Genomic DNA, 14,804 nt, shown 5'->3' on the forward strand with positions numbered 1-14,804 from the left:
AACAAAAATCAATAGATGTTTACATTTGTAATGTTTACATATACTTTGGAAGTGATCTTTAGGGATTTTGACAACTGGGGGTATTTGGATTGAAGATAAGTGTCAATTTTAACCAGCTGTGGAAATCTTTGATCACTTCTCTTTGAAACTTCTCAAAGGATTTTTTAATAGTTTTAGTAATAACTAATCATATGTAGGGGAAAGCTTAACAGTTTTCATTCAAACTGGGACAATTGAATATGGGTATTATTTAAAGTTACTTTTTTTTTTTTACAGGAGGCAGAAAACGGGCTGTCTCAGGCAAAGCAGGATGTATGGTTGTCCCAATCATATGTTATGATTATAAATAACAGTTTTTTCATTCATATTTAAGAGACTTCCAAATGATTCCAAATGGAAATGCTGAGTCTCCCTTAAACTCTATACACACTTTACTAGAAGACATTTTATTGTACTTAATTATTTCTATGTCATATTAGATGACTAGTGCCTTTTTTTTTTTTTTTTCCATCTTACCTTCCATTAGCATTTCAGAGAGGCTTATAATCCAAATTTCTGTATCTCTTTTCTTCTCCTGGAGGTGTACTCAGTGCATGCATAACTTTATCTGACTGTGCACCAAGCTGTATACCACATTGCATTCTAATTACTCTCTGACTTTGTTGCCAACTAATTTAGCTCTTTGAATTTTTTGAGTTTGAGAGTCTTGTATTTGTCATATTGTAGTTACTTAGACACAAATTGGGAGAATTAAATAGTTGTTTGGTGTCCTGTTTTTCAAATATCAGTGCTGCCCAGTCATATGATTTTCACTGTTCTTTATGGGTCGCCATACTTCGGTATTTATTGAATACTAATGTCTAAGATGTTAAACATCTGTAGTTTTGAAACATAGGTGGTATTGGTAGATTTTTGTAGACTTCATAATGGACTCACATAATGAAGAGTAAATTTTTAAAAATAGTCAAATAACAATTTTTTGTGTTTGGTTTTCAGCACATCTAACTTTTCAATATTCGGATCCCACTTGAATATCCCATCTGAGTGTTAGACTTACAGGAAGATTTAGAGGTTTCCATTTTGTAAGAAAATTTGGTCACTGTTTTACTGTTTCAGAACAGAGTGCTGAATACCATGGAGGATACAGAAGTGAATCAAACTCAGGGTCAGGTCTTTGAGGATTTTAGAGTATTACAGGTGCGGAGTATGTTTGTGGAATATACAGAGATACAGCTAAAAAGTTTTAAGAGTTTAGAGAAAGATTCTCTGCTAGGGAATGTGAAGAGTGCATTGAGTAGCTTTAGCACTGTTGTGGAACTTACTTTGGATGGGTTTTTTTTTTTTTTTTTAACTGATATGATTGGTTTATTATTCCACTGTGTTGTAGGTATACATCATGTCTTTTCATTTGAAATGGTAAGTCCTTCTAATCTTTGTTCAGAATGGTAAGATCTTTCAGTTAATGTTTACCTCTCCAACCCCAAGAAAGGTAAACATTAACTGAAGTTGGAGAGGAGGAAAGTCAAGTTTGGCAAATAGAAATGTTCAACTAAAGTAAACAGTTTTTAAGATGTCACATAAATAAGAATTTTTAGGTATTAAATAATTTGAATTAAAAAGATTCTAGGAAGACATAAAAATTTAACCTGTTATTTCTGCTTTGTGACTTCTTAACGTTATACTTAGAGCCCCCCTCAAACAGGAGTTGTTTTACAAGGTGGTTATGTCAAAAAAAATTTTTTTTTAGGTTAGTCTCCATCTAATATCTTCTGTACTTTGTATTGTAGTTCTGTAGTATAACCTGAAATGTCAGAGTTTTATACCCAGTCTCCATTAGTATCTTCTGTACTTTGTATTGAGGACATGAAGTTCTGTAGTATCACTTAAAATGTCAGTGTTTTATACCAAATCAGACTAAATAAATGTGAATGTTAATATCTCTGTGTAGTTATTATCTATTAGTGATGGGGGGTAGGAACTTGGGTTTGTGAGCATGCTCTGCTGATGAAATGCATTTATTTCTGTTTAAAGTTTCAAATAATTGAAAGTATATGGGTAAGTTTGCCTATACTTTGTCTTATGATATCCTGCACTATATTGTACACCACATTTCAAATTCTGTGTTTTCTGGTTGTAAATTTACCATGTTTCTCACAAAGTAACTTCTTCATTTGGCCTAGTACTGCTTTTTAAAATTCTGCTTTTTAACAATTGATATGCTTATTATAGTAGTTTTTCTTATAATTGTGTATTTTAAATATTTGAATTTTATTTAATTATCACTTATATATTTATAAAATTACTATAATTGTACCTGTTGCTTTGAGTTATCTACTTAGGAAAAATATATAATTTGTTAAAATTTAAAAGCTTCTGGCATACTACTAAAATAATTTGTTTAATGCCTAGTATCATGAACAAAAAGATTCCCCATTAAATACATACTTTAATTATTTATATATTGGAACACATGTGCTCGTTTGCTCCTTCTACTGCTTTCTTCTGTTGATGGGGCCAGTTTGGCATTTCTTCTTATACAGTTTATATTTATCTTTTTGTTTCATCTTTCATATCTTGGTCTGGCCAGTCATGATAGTTGTTTTGACTTTGATAAGGAAATGTACTGGTTAAGAGGTTATGGGTGAAGAAATGCAAACCAATTACCAGTATTACGTGAGCTTTGATAGGATACTATTCAAAATATTGTGTTTGTGCCGTAGCTGATACCGTCGTGGCTGATTTCTTTAAGAGTTTAGGATAAAATAACTAAATTTGAAGAATAAATATTTCTAGTCAATTTCAATTTTTAAAAGCATCTCTTCAGAGTTTGCCATGACAATTGAAAAGTGATGATGATAATGATAATTTTTGAAAATGTCCCTTGGGTATATGGTTAAAAATATTCTCAGTTGAATATGAATTTGTTTAAAAAATTAATTTGTTTAAAATATTCCCTTCAGTCTCTTGATACATGGTGATTATATGTAATTAGATTTAATTAATCTTCAGTTAGAAAACCACCCTAGTTATTAAAAAGCTGCAATTAATTTCTGAATTTGACAGTGACACCAGAATAATCTTTTAAAGGTACCGAAACCAGGCTTTAAAAATACATTGAGGGAATCTAGATTAAGAGGTATGTATCTTGAGGTTAATGAATATAGTGAGCTAAGATGTAAGTCCCCCTACTTATATTTGTTAATTCCTCTTATTTCTGATTTGAAATTTAACAAGTAACAAATTTTTATTCGTGACTAAAAATTACAGTATAAATTCATATATTTATAATTGATTATTCAAAAAGAAACATTAAAAATTTTTAATAGGGATGCCTGGGTGGCATAATTGGTTAAGCATCTGCCTTCGGCTTCAGGTCATGATCCCAGGGTCCTGGGATCGAGCCCCGCATCGGGCTCCCTGCTCAGTGGGGAGCCTCCCTTCTCCCTCTGCCTGCTGCTTCCCCTGCTTGTGCTTTTTCTCTCTCTCTCTTTCTGACAAAAAATTAAGTAATTTTAATAGACTAATTTTTAGAGTAGTCTTAGATTCATAGCAAAATTGAGCCGAAGATAGAGATTTCCCATATATCTCCTTCCCCGAACATACGTTCAGACTCCTTCACTATCAGAATGACACATCTTATCACCAAGAGACCATAGTTTATGTTAGGGTTCACTCTTGGTTTTGGACATTCTGTGGACTTTTGACAAATGTATAATGACGTGTACCCATTGTTACAGTATACGAAATAGTTTCACTGCCTTAAAAATCCTCTGTCCTCTACCTATTCATCCCTCTCTTCTTCCTGATCCTGGTCAACCACTGATTCTGTTACTGTCTATAGTTTTACCTTTTCCAGAATGTCATGTAGTTGGAATCGTATAATATGTAGCCTTTTCATAATGACTTTTTGGTAATAAGCATTTTAAGGTTACTCTGTGTCTTTTCATGGCTTGATAGCTTGTTTATTTTTAGTGCTAAATAATGTCTCATTGTCTGGATGTACCACATTTTGTTTATCCATTCACCTACTGAAGGACATCTTGGTTGTTTCCAAGTTTTGGCAATTCTGAAAAAGCTGCTGTAAACATCCATGTGCAGGTTTTCGTGTAGTCATAAGTTTTCAACTCCTTTGTGTAAATACCAAGGAGTATAGTTGCTGGATTGTATGTATGTAAGAGTATCTTTAGTTTTGTAAGAAACTGTTAAATTGTCTTCCAAAGTAAATATGCCATTTATAATCCCTATCAGCAGTGAATGAGAATTCCTATTTCTCTACATCCTTGTCAGCACTATGTGTTGTCAGTGTTTAGGATTTTGGCCATTCCAATTGGTGTGTTGTGGTATCTCATTGTTGTCTTAATTTGCAATTACCTAATTGATATATGGTGTAAAATTTCATTTTAACAGTCATAAAACTGAGGAACATTTTCCCGGTATTCGTGTATGCAGATATCATGGAATGCATGTATTCAAACTGGGGGAAACACCCATCATAGATTGTATTTATTGAAAGATTGTCTTAGGTTGCTTAAAAAATACCCCCCTTTCCCCGGTCTAGTAGTGAGTACTTTGTTTTGGAAGTTATTGTTTTTAATTACTTGAAGTAAAAATGTCTTCCAAGCATTCTCTGTTCATTATGTTTGAAAGTTTGCATGCTATTATTTATATCAGTGGAAACATGTCTTACTTCCCTTTTTAGTTTAAAATTACTTCATTTTTATTAAGAAAAGATCACTTTGTTGATGCATACCCTTGAGGATTGTAACACTTTCTAAATGAGTGAGTAATTTCTTGGCAAAGAGGCCTACCTTTTATTTTGAATTTTTTTTCTTTATACCTGTTTTCTTAATATTTCATGTAATTGATTTTTCCATTTTTTACTTCCAGATATGCTGTTTGTTAGATAGTATTTCAGCTGCTAATTTGTTTAATTTCTCTCTTCACAGTCTGACTAGCTATCTAATAATCTTTATTCTTTATGTAATCTTCTCTAGTGAAGGAAAAGATATGTTTCCAAGTACTAAGTATAATTTATTTTTAGAAATAATTATAAAAAGGTTGAATCTTGTTATTTCCCAGACTTAAGACATTTCTCTAGAATTATATTTCCTTTAGTAGATTTAAATGTTCTGTGTCAGTATTTTTACATCGGGAATTTTAGCATTTTCTTTATCAAGATACTGAACGTAGATGGTACATGGTGATCCTTTGACAATCCCTTAGAGGCTTCTTCAGAAATGTACGTGAAAGATCTTTATAAATTAAAGAATAATGATTGTGGTCATTAAGACTGTATTCATTCAAACAGGAATTTAATTAGTGTCAGATGAATATATCTTTATCATTGATTGCAGAATGTTTCAGTTGATACTATGTTAAATCATTATTTACATAGTTCACTGTTTTCTAAACCTTAGGCATTACTTTATTTTAGCCTCATCTTTGTGTACTGCATGAATCCTTTAAATTTGGTTATCTAAAAAAAGAAGCTACAGTATCTTTAAATTCACAGGTTGATATTTTGAGTATTAGGTATTTAAGGAAAAGATCCTATTCTATGTAAAATAATGTAAAGTTCTGCACTGGTTTAGTTACTTTAGTGCAAATTTTCTACTTTTATTTTCATGAACGAATACTGACTGGAACTTAAAAAGCATTGGTTTTTAAACTTTTTGGTTTTGACATTTTTTTACACTGTTAAAAATTATTGAAGACCCCTAAGAGCTTTGGTTTTGTTTTGTTACATCAGTGTTTACCATATTAGATAATAAGAGAGAAAGTTGAAAGAAAATGGGCTGTAGTAGGAACACTGGCCTTATTTTACTTTTTGCAGATATTCTTGATGTTCCACTTTAATGTAGTGGGAAGAGTGCTATTGTTTTACTGTTTTGTAAATTTGTTTAATGTTTGGCTTTATAGAAAATGGCTGGCTTCCCATATTTGCTTTTGCATTCCATCTGTTGCAGAATGCTCTTTTGGTTAAAGTGCATGAAGAAAATCTGGCTTTACTTAGATAAGTAATTAGTAAAATGGAGATGAGTATATTTTAACCTTTTCAGATAATTGTGGATATTTTTGTTAAATACTACAGAAAACTTGACAAGCAGTAGTTTTCATTGCATTATAATCCATTAGGCTACCTGGAACTTTGAATGGATTATTTTTTTACCCATGCATGATTTTGTAATGTCATATACCAAACATTAGAAAAATACTGATCCATTGAGTTATGCACATCTTCTAAATTTTAATGTATTTTATTACACAGAATTAAAAACAAATTACATTTCTTAGTATCAACCACTGATCTTGTCAGAAAATGTCTGCCAAATGCTATCCCAAAGTATAACATTCCTGTGATACCTTTTGTAAGCCAAAATGGCATCAAATGAAGAAGCAATTAAGATTTTTATATAAAAAATGTTTGGAAAGTTTCTGAACCCAAATTATAACCTCTTAGGCTTCTCTGAGACTTTAGTACATATCTTGCTAACTGATGCACAGAATAAATCTAGATAAAGCGCAGATGTTCACACATAGTTCAGAGCTATGGCAGCTTGATCCAGAGATGCTAAGAATAGTTCCCAGGGATGGAGCTTGGTGGTAGCACTTTTCGTTGCTCTAGGTTTGTGGTGCCTCTAAAATAACTTGCTGCAAAACACACCGAACTTTATATTCACTTTTTGCCTTTTTCCATAAAAGCGAAAATCCTGTTTTGGTTAGCAAAAACAGATACTACAAATGTAGGTCTTTTATAAAAACCAAGTGGCGTAATGCACACTTTTGAAAAACAAGGGACGCCTGTACACAAGTCAGTAATCATAGTTGTCAGATGCTGTCTTGTTCCGTTTACAACCCAGTCATAAGAATGTTTTTCTTGAAGGACTACCCTATTTCAGAATGCAGCAGAAGTGCTTTATATATATATCGTGTTTTGTTGCATAATTAAAAAGACATGTAGTGATTCAATAAAAATAATTTTAACTGCTTCCTGTACGTATTCATCTACATATTCTAGTTGAAATTTTAAAACTAGTTGTGTGGGCAGACAGCCTCTCCTCTGCTGTCCTGCCCGCTGCTCCCTTGTAACAATGATAGTTACTAGTAAAAATTGAGTGTAAGTGCCTCGATTTGTGCTAAAATACCAAGATTTTTGCCTCCAATTGCTTGTACACCATCCCTACAAATATTGATAGACTGAAAAGCCCAGTTAGATGATAGTTTTATAATTGTGTTCAAATGTTTAGTAAGACATGAAACAGTTTTGAATGTACACTTCCTGAAAGGGTCTTGCGGACTCAGTACTCCCATCAGCCACACTCTGAGATCCATTGTTTTAATGGAATGCTGCTTTGATAAGTGGTTCTGGAAATCAGTCATACTTTGCTTGCTTTTTTGGTCAGCTGTGAATTTAAGCATACTTCAGTGACAAGCTCAGGAATACATATGCATAATTCTTTTAATGGAAAGGCATGACTTATGAATATAGTAAGAATAAATTAAAAATCTCGCCTTTTGTTAGGCTTTGTTGGAATCCTTGAAGAATATGAAGGTGTTTTGTGAAGGTAAAAACTTAATGAACTCTCTTGGCAGAATTTTTTAGGTCAGTTCAACCTTGAGTAAGTTATTTAACAGTGCTGTGCCTCAGTTTTATGATCTCTAAAGGTAACAGTAGACCTACTTTATAGGGTTGCTATGAAGAGTAATTGAATTAATTAAACCAAGTTTTAATCATAGCTTTATTATCTTATTGCAGTGCAGTCTTTCGAGATTTTGTTTACCTATAAGTTGTTTCATGTTAAATCGTAACTCTTAATTTTTGGTATAAAGCAATAAAGCATTAAAATTTGTATTCCAAAAATACCATGTATATTATGCACCAGTTCTAATTTCAAATATTAGAATTCATAGAAGTGAGGGTCTTGTGTATTGCTTTTTAGGTGGGTACACAGTTAATAGTGAACTTCCAAGTTTCTCCTTACTGATATTTGATAAATCAAGTTATAATGAGAAGTACTGTCTTAATATTCATTGCTAACCACTACCTTTAAATATAATCTCTGACCCTTGCATTTTACCTGAAGTATGTAGCAGTGGATTTTGATAAAATGACAGTAATCTTAAGATACGACTAGGAAGGGACTCCTGGGTGGCTCAGTCGCTTGGGCGTCTGCCTTCGGCTCTGGTCATGATCCCTGGGTCCTGGGATCGAGTCCCGCATTGGACTCCTTGCTCAGCCAGGAGCCTGCTTTTCTCTGCTCTGCCTGCCGCTCCTCTTGCTTGTGCTCTCTCTTTCTCTCTCCCTCTGACCAATAAATAAAATCTTTAAAAAAAAAAAGATAGGACTAGGAAGTTGAAAACTTCTTTTGCTCCTTCTAAAATAGTTAAAAAATGATCTATCATCCAATTACACTATCTCTTTTTCTTAATATGTGAAGCTGTATAAAATAGTACTTAGTAATTTTCTTTAAGGAAGCATCAACAGTATTAAATGAGTGTATGTGTATTTAGTGAAAAATGCTTTTATATATATAGGTATTTTAGCACAGTGATACGCTACATTAGCATGTATTATTGTAAGACATTCTGATTATCTCATTTAAAGAAAGATATTTTAAAACTGGAAAACCAGTTGTTTCTTTTTTTAAGATTTTTTAAGTGATTTCTACACCCAGCGTGGGGCTTGAACCCACAACCCTGAGATCCAAGAGTCACATGCTCTTCTGACTGAGCTAGCCACATGCCCCTGGAACCAGTTTCTTTTTTTTTTTTTTTTTTTTTTTAAAGATTTTATTTATTTATTTGAGAGAGAGAGAATGAGAGACAGAGAGCATGAAAGGGAGGAGAGTCAGAGGGAGAAGCAGACTCCCCGCTGAGCAGGGAGCCCGATGTGGGACTCGATCCCGGGACTCCAGGATCATGACCCGAGCCGAAGGCAGTCGCTTAACCAACTGAGCCACCCAGGCGCCCCTGGAACCAGTTTCTAATAGAGCATCAGAAACGGAATGTTATGGCCACTGTTGAATAAGTTGACTTAAAAAACCATAAGTCTTGGGGCACCTGGCTGGCTCAGTCAGTAGACCATGTGACTCTTGATCTTGGGGTTGTAAGTTAGAGCCCCATGCTGGGTGTAGAGATTATTTAATAAATAAAAGCTTTTTTAAAAAATCCATAAATGTATTTAGCATATTAATCTCTTCAGAATTCTATTAAGAAAATAGAATAATAGAATAATTTAAAAAGTACTGAATTTTGTGAATAATAAAGCTAATAAATACTGTTATTTTGGAAAATGATAGGTACAGATGAAATATTAAGGAGATAATAAAAACGTCTCCTTCTTTGCCCTCACCAGTGAATCACAGGCATCCAGTTAGGATGTTAGAATACTTAAGGGGGATTTGAAAATTGAAGTCTCAAACAATAAGACTATCATAATTACCTTCTGTTGGTTAGATACTGCATTCTTCATCTTTCATAGTTAAGGCAAATCCGAAAGTAAAAATAAAAATTAAACCCTTGTTCCCCAAAGATGTCATGATCAAAAAATCCGTGTATTTTACTGTGGTGCTGAAATGGAACCAGCTTTTCAATAACAGGTATCTGCTATAAATAATACCTGGATGATTTTGGATATGCTGAAGGCAGTCTACATTTTATCAGGTTCTAGTGATGAGGAAATGACAACTTGGATTTGATTTATTGATGATAGTGTTAAGTGTGATCATAAAGTAGTATTTTCCATATGACTTCATCAGAAATCCGTTCTCTGAAATAGTCTAGCTGTTTTGCTTGTTAGTAGTATCCATCACTAGCCAAACATTTGATGAGAAGAGACAAATTTAGTTTTAGGCAAGTTTAAAAAAAATAGCTTTGAGAAAGTTTTGGGATTTACATTTTCTACATAATGTGACAAACATTTCTTTATGATGCTGTGTAAGTGATGTGTTTTGTTTTGTTTTGTTTTTTACCACAGCTTCATTAAAGGTTACAATTTGAGGCATGTCCATTAGCTTAGATATGGGCAGTTGATTAGCTGCTTAGTGGCATTTATCTACCATATACCATAGGCTTTTCTTTCCTTTTTTCCCTAGCTTTTATAGGTGCTTTTCACTGGTATTTTGTATTACTAAATGGAATTTTAAGCACATTTTAATAGAACTGCTTTTAAAAGAAAAATTGTGCTTTTTTTTTAAGTTTTAGACATTGCTACTTTTGTCTCAGAATGTGTTTTGTGATTGCTACATTTAACACACTGGTCTGATAATGGAAAAGGTCATTAAATAATAGTGCAAATTTGAATTACAGTATGTTGAGTAATTTCACCTAGAGATTTCATCAACGTTAATTCTATAGTTATATAGAATTAATAACTAATAATAATATTACTGTTAATAAATTAGTTTTTCGAAGCAGTTGAATTTTACTGCAATTTAAAAGTTTGTCATTTGCATGACCTTTTGTATCACAGTTAACCTCAAGAGCATTTTGTTTCAGAACTTGCCGACTGTGTAATAACACTTTTTAGATTTCCAAGCAAAACCGTTGTTCAAATAAAGGAAGCAGTGTTATGTTGAACTTTTAACAACTGTTTGTGTGTCATGGGGACTTTTCATGGCAAATCTTTAGGTCTTGGGTGAAACAATGCTCAAGTATTTGAATAAAAATGAAAAGATGTATTAACAATGAAAATTGTCTATATAACTTTATTTTTAGCTTAGTGCCCCACAGCTGTTTGTGTTGGATGTTTGAATACATTTGAATATAAAAGGGGTAATGGTCTTTTTGTTTTAAGACTTCAGTGTCCTGGGAGGAAAAAATAATTGGCCCTGGTGTTTATTAATATTAGATTTTTCTTTTTTTGGAATCTAGGCATACGTCTTTGCTCTATTGAACATTAAAAACATTCTGTGGTAGATTTTATGTAATCTGACACATTGATAATCTAGTAGTATAAACTGAGTGCTCTAAGCTCTGTGGTATATCAGACCTGGGAGATTGAAGTTTCTTTTCAGTGTTCTTAATAAGTAAGTGATGTTGGAAAATTTTAATTTTTTTAAATGGAAAGTGATGTCCCAATTTATTACTCTTTTCTTTTTGATTTTAGATGGGAAATGTAAAGTCATAAGATCGATAGGTTGACTGTGACAACTATGCTTACTTACAGAGAGAACAGGAAATGAGAATGGGTGATATGGGTCCCCGTGGAGCAATAAACATGGGAGGTAGGGATTTGAAGCAAAAGCCTTCTGTAACTTGTAATTCTTTGGGGAATTGTACATGCTGTTTGTGGTATCTACGTATCAGTAACAAACTAAAATTTGGAACCAGCATTTGTAATGGTGAAATCTCTTATATTTATTAAGTTGAAAAAAAATACAAGTATATTAAAAATAATATGCTAAGGAAGAATTTTGTTTCATTGAAGGCTAAAAGGTATATTATATTTTAAGAGATTTAATGAAAGAAACCTATAACCAGGTTTTGATACAACCTGAAACCTGTTCAGTCATTCCATGGTGTAATGCAGCTATATTGTTACATTTTTAAAAAATCAAATTTCATGCTTTCAAATTGGCTCTTTTTACCTTTCTTAGAAGTTTGATAGTTTCTGAGTGTGTAGTGTTTTTAAACTTCTTGAGAGTATTTTATAAATTTTTATTGGTAAGGTAACCTTTTGTGTAAGTGGAGTTACTTTTATTCATTTTACTGAATGTTTAGCTTATTTTGCCCTAACCTACCATATTGTGCACAGAAGTGCACTGTTTGGAGGCATCTATGACATGTCAAGGAAATGAGATGTGTCTTTTACATCTGGGCTAATGCATATCTTTAGAGTTGATGTAAAGTTTTGAAGAAAGTGCCTACATTAGCTTCTCCACTATTGAGGGAAACAGTAAATTTGAAATGTCATACACTTAAAAATAAGATAAATTTTTAATATATTAATTTCATATTGTCCCACAGAAGCTGTCACAAAATTAAAATTTTCACGTAACTCAAAATGTACATATTGTTGTAAAGATTACATTACCATTAGCATGTAGTACTTAGGATATATAGTGTATGGAGTAAAAAAATCTTAAAGCATCTAATATGTGGAATGAACATTTTCTGTGATCAACCTTTTTCCCTATTTCTCATGCAGTTTATTTGCTACTTCCAATCAGATCATCTAAAATTGTTTATTGCTATTAATTTGGTCATTTTTCTTACCAGTAAGAAGTTACTGAGCATCTCTGGTATACAAAGGAAGCATGATACATGGCCCTTGCCTATAAAGATCTTAATTGTGAAGTTAGTTACAATGGATACATGAATTAATTGGTGAACAAAATACATAAGTTCTATAGGCACAGTTCTAGTATATAAGACACAGTTGAATATATAGTAATATGCAAATAGTTCAATTTTATGTCTTTTCAAAGTAAATTGTAGAATGGTGTATAATATAATCCAAGTGGTTTTAAGGGTTATAGTGTGAGGTAATGGGTTGTAGGTACTTTGCAATGCCATTATAATTATTAGATTGTCATTAACATTAGAAGCAAATGAAGTATTTCTGATGTTGCTGAGACCTTGAAAACATTCTGACTATTTTAGTTAGCAACTTTATCAGAAGAATAATGAGAGTGTACCTTTAGATTCCTTATTTAGTTAGTAATTTAAGAGAACTAAAAATTTTTATGGCATTTTATTTCATCAGAGAACTGTATTACAGTTGAGCACTTTCTCAACTCCCCTTAAGTCCAGTCCATTTACTTTTCTCCTGTATACATTTTATTCAATCTGAGACTTTGTCCTAATGGTTTACTGGAGTTATGAATCATTATCATGCAGTTGAATGCCACTGTTGAATCATTAAATTGTCATATCCTATCAAGTTACATTGTTAGAATGTGGCAGTAGGTTTTCTGGTTTATCACCAGTCAGTCTACCAAGCGAAACATAGATTATAAAACTGCTTTTCAGGGGACCAGATAATTCTAACATTTCTTAGATCTTTAAATTTAGTTTAATTATATCTGTGTGATAGAAAGCTTAATTACTAGAAACAATACTCTACTGATAGTTGGAAATGTTATTTTTTATTTATTTTATTATACCCATAGTTGTATAGTTATATTTGAGTCTTGCAAGTTAAATGTAACAATTATGTTTTACTAAAAAGAGAAGAAAAACCTAATCCTTGATCTGTTCTTTTTAGGGAAAGTTAAGATTCCTTATAGATAGTGTCTCCATTCTTCCTCATTTCCATGTGGGACATGTCATGGAATTCTAGTAAAAATTTTTATTTATAGCTATGCTAAGGGAATAGAAATATTCTTGGATAGTTATAATGTTCGATTTATCAATAAGCAAGAACATTTTGGGATTAAGGAAGTAATTTCTTCCCATGAAGTGGTAGGTTCCTGGGGATTAGGTTGAGAACAAGTGGTAGTGTATATATTGCCAGGGACTGGTAGGGAGTAAGACTTTTTCCTCCCAGCTCCTCCCTGGGCTCAGTCCTATGTAGAGGTCAGCTGCATTAGATACTGTGTAGAATTCTGGGTTTGAATGGAGATACCATCTCCTGTTATAATGTGTTCTTGAGAAATTGAGTTCTGAGTGTCATAAAATTGACCTATAGAATGAAATACTAGAAGAAAACTCTTTAAGTTGGAGTTAGTCTTTGTTATGAATTTTTAATGAAAAAAAGTATGAGTACTTTAAAAATTAAAAAATTCAAAGAAGATACCTAAAAATGTTGTATTTGAAGCCATTATAAATATATTTCAGCTCAAACATTATTGCAATTAACATGAGGCCGGGTGGATATCTTTTTGATGAAAAAATTTGAAGTATATCTGATTGTCCCCATTTCCAGAATTTTTAGCATGTCAAAAAAATTCATATAGCTCTATTAATATTTTATCTATATTTGCTTTTAAAAAATAAGCTTTGTCATCACAACCCTTTTTAGTTGTTTTGTTTAGATTGCCTATTTCTGTAAATTTTAAAGTTAAAAAATAGTACCTCCTATAATTTGGGGGTATGTTTAGTAACTTACATTAAAGTCAAGAGGTTAGTTTTAGTGAACTTTATATACATATTTGTATTTGCCAAGTGCTAATCCTTTGCCGTTAATTTATAAGGTATAGTTACCATTGTTAAGAGAGTAGTTCGTTAAAAAGCAGACTATAGCAAGTAATACTCATTTTTTAAAAAACTTTCAAAACTTTGACAGTCTCAAATATTCTAAAATAGTTGATAGTTGTCTCATTTGTTTTATGTACATTTGATTTTGGGATGAAAATTCTATAGTGTAGGTAATGCTCTATTACAGAGTAGATAATTAAGTGTCCCATTCTCAAAGAAGGAAAGTAATTTTATGATAGTCTTGTTATATAGTTTGCATAAGTATTGTTAAATTTTTAATGTTTACTAAACTAAGATAGGACAGCTCTAAGTATAGATTGTTTTGCGTAGATGCATTTAGCCCAGCACCTGCTGGTAACCAAGGTCCTCCTCCAATGATGGGTATGAATATGAACAACAGAGGAACTATACCTGGCCCACCAATGGGTCCTGGTCCTGCCATGGGACCAGAAGGAGCTGCAAATATGGGAACTCCAATGATGCCAGATAATGGAGCAGTGGTAATGTATCATAAACATTATTTTGATTATATTCAGTAATATATACTTTTCTGCCCCAAAGGTAACTTCACACTTAACATAATTTGGCATCATTTGTTTTGGCGGTAAAGGTCAATATGCAGTGAAGAAAACGTAATTTTGTGAAGTTATATTGACTTATGAGAG

The 14,804-nt window shown here is 32.4% G+C and overlaps 1 protein-coding gene across 1 annotated transcript in view; it reads left to right on the forward strand.

Annotated features, from left to right (window-relative positions):
* Positions 1-14,804, forward strand: part of PSPC1 (paraspeckle component 1) — a 48,323-nt gene that overhangs the window by 26,881 nt on the left and 6,638 nt on the right. The window contains exons 5-6 of the mRNA XM_032402450.1: positions 11,168-11,225; positions 14,470-14,639. Coding sequence (XP_032258341.1) covers positions 11,168-11,225; positions 14,470-14,639 — 228 coding nt within the window. The remainder of the gene's footprint in view (positions 1-11,167; positions 11,226-14,469; positions 14,640-14,804) is intronic.

Source organism: Phoca vitulina, unplaced genomic scaffold (assembly GCF_004348235.1).
Source record: "Phoca vitulina isolate PV1807 unplaced genomic scaffold, GSC_HSeal_1.0 scaffold5, whole genome shotgun sequence".
Lineage (NCBI taxonomy): Eukaryota > Metazoa > Chordata > Mammalia > Carnivora > Phocidae > Phoca > Phoca vitulina.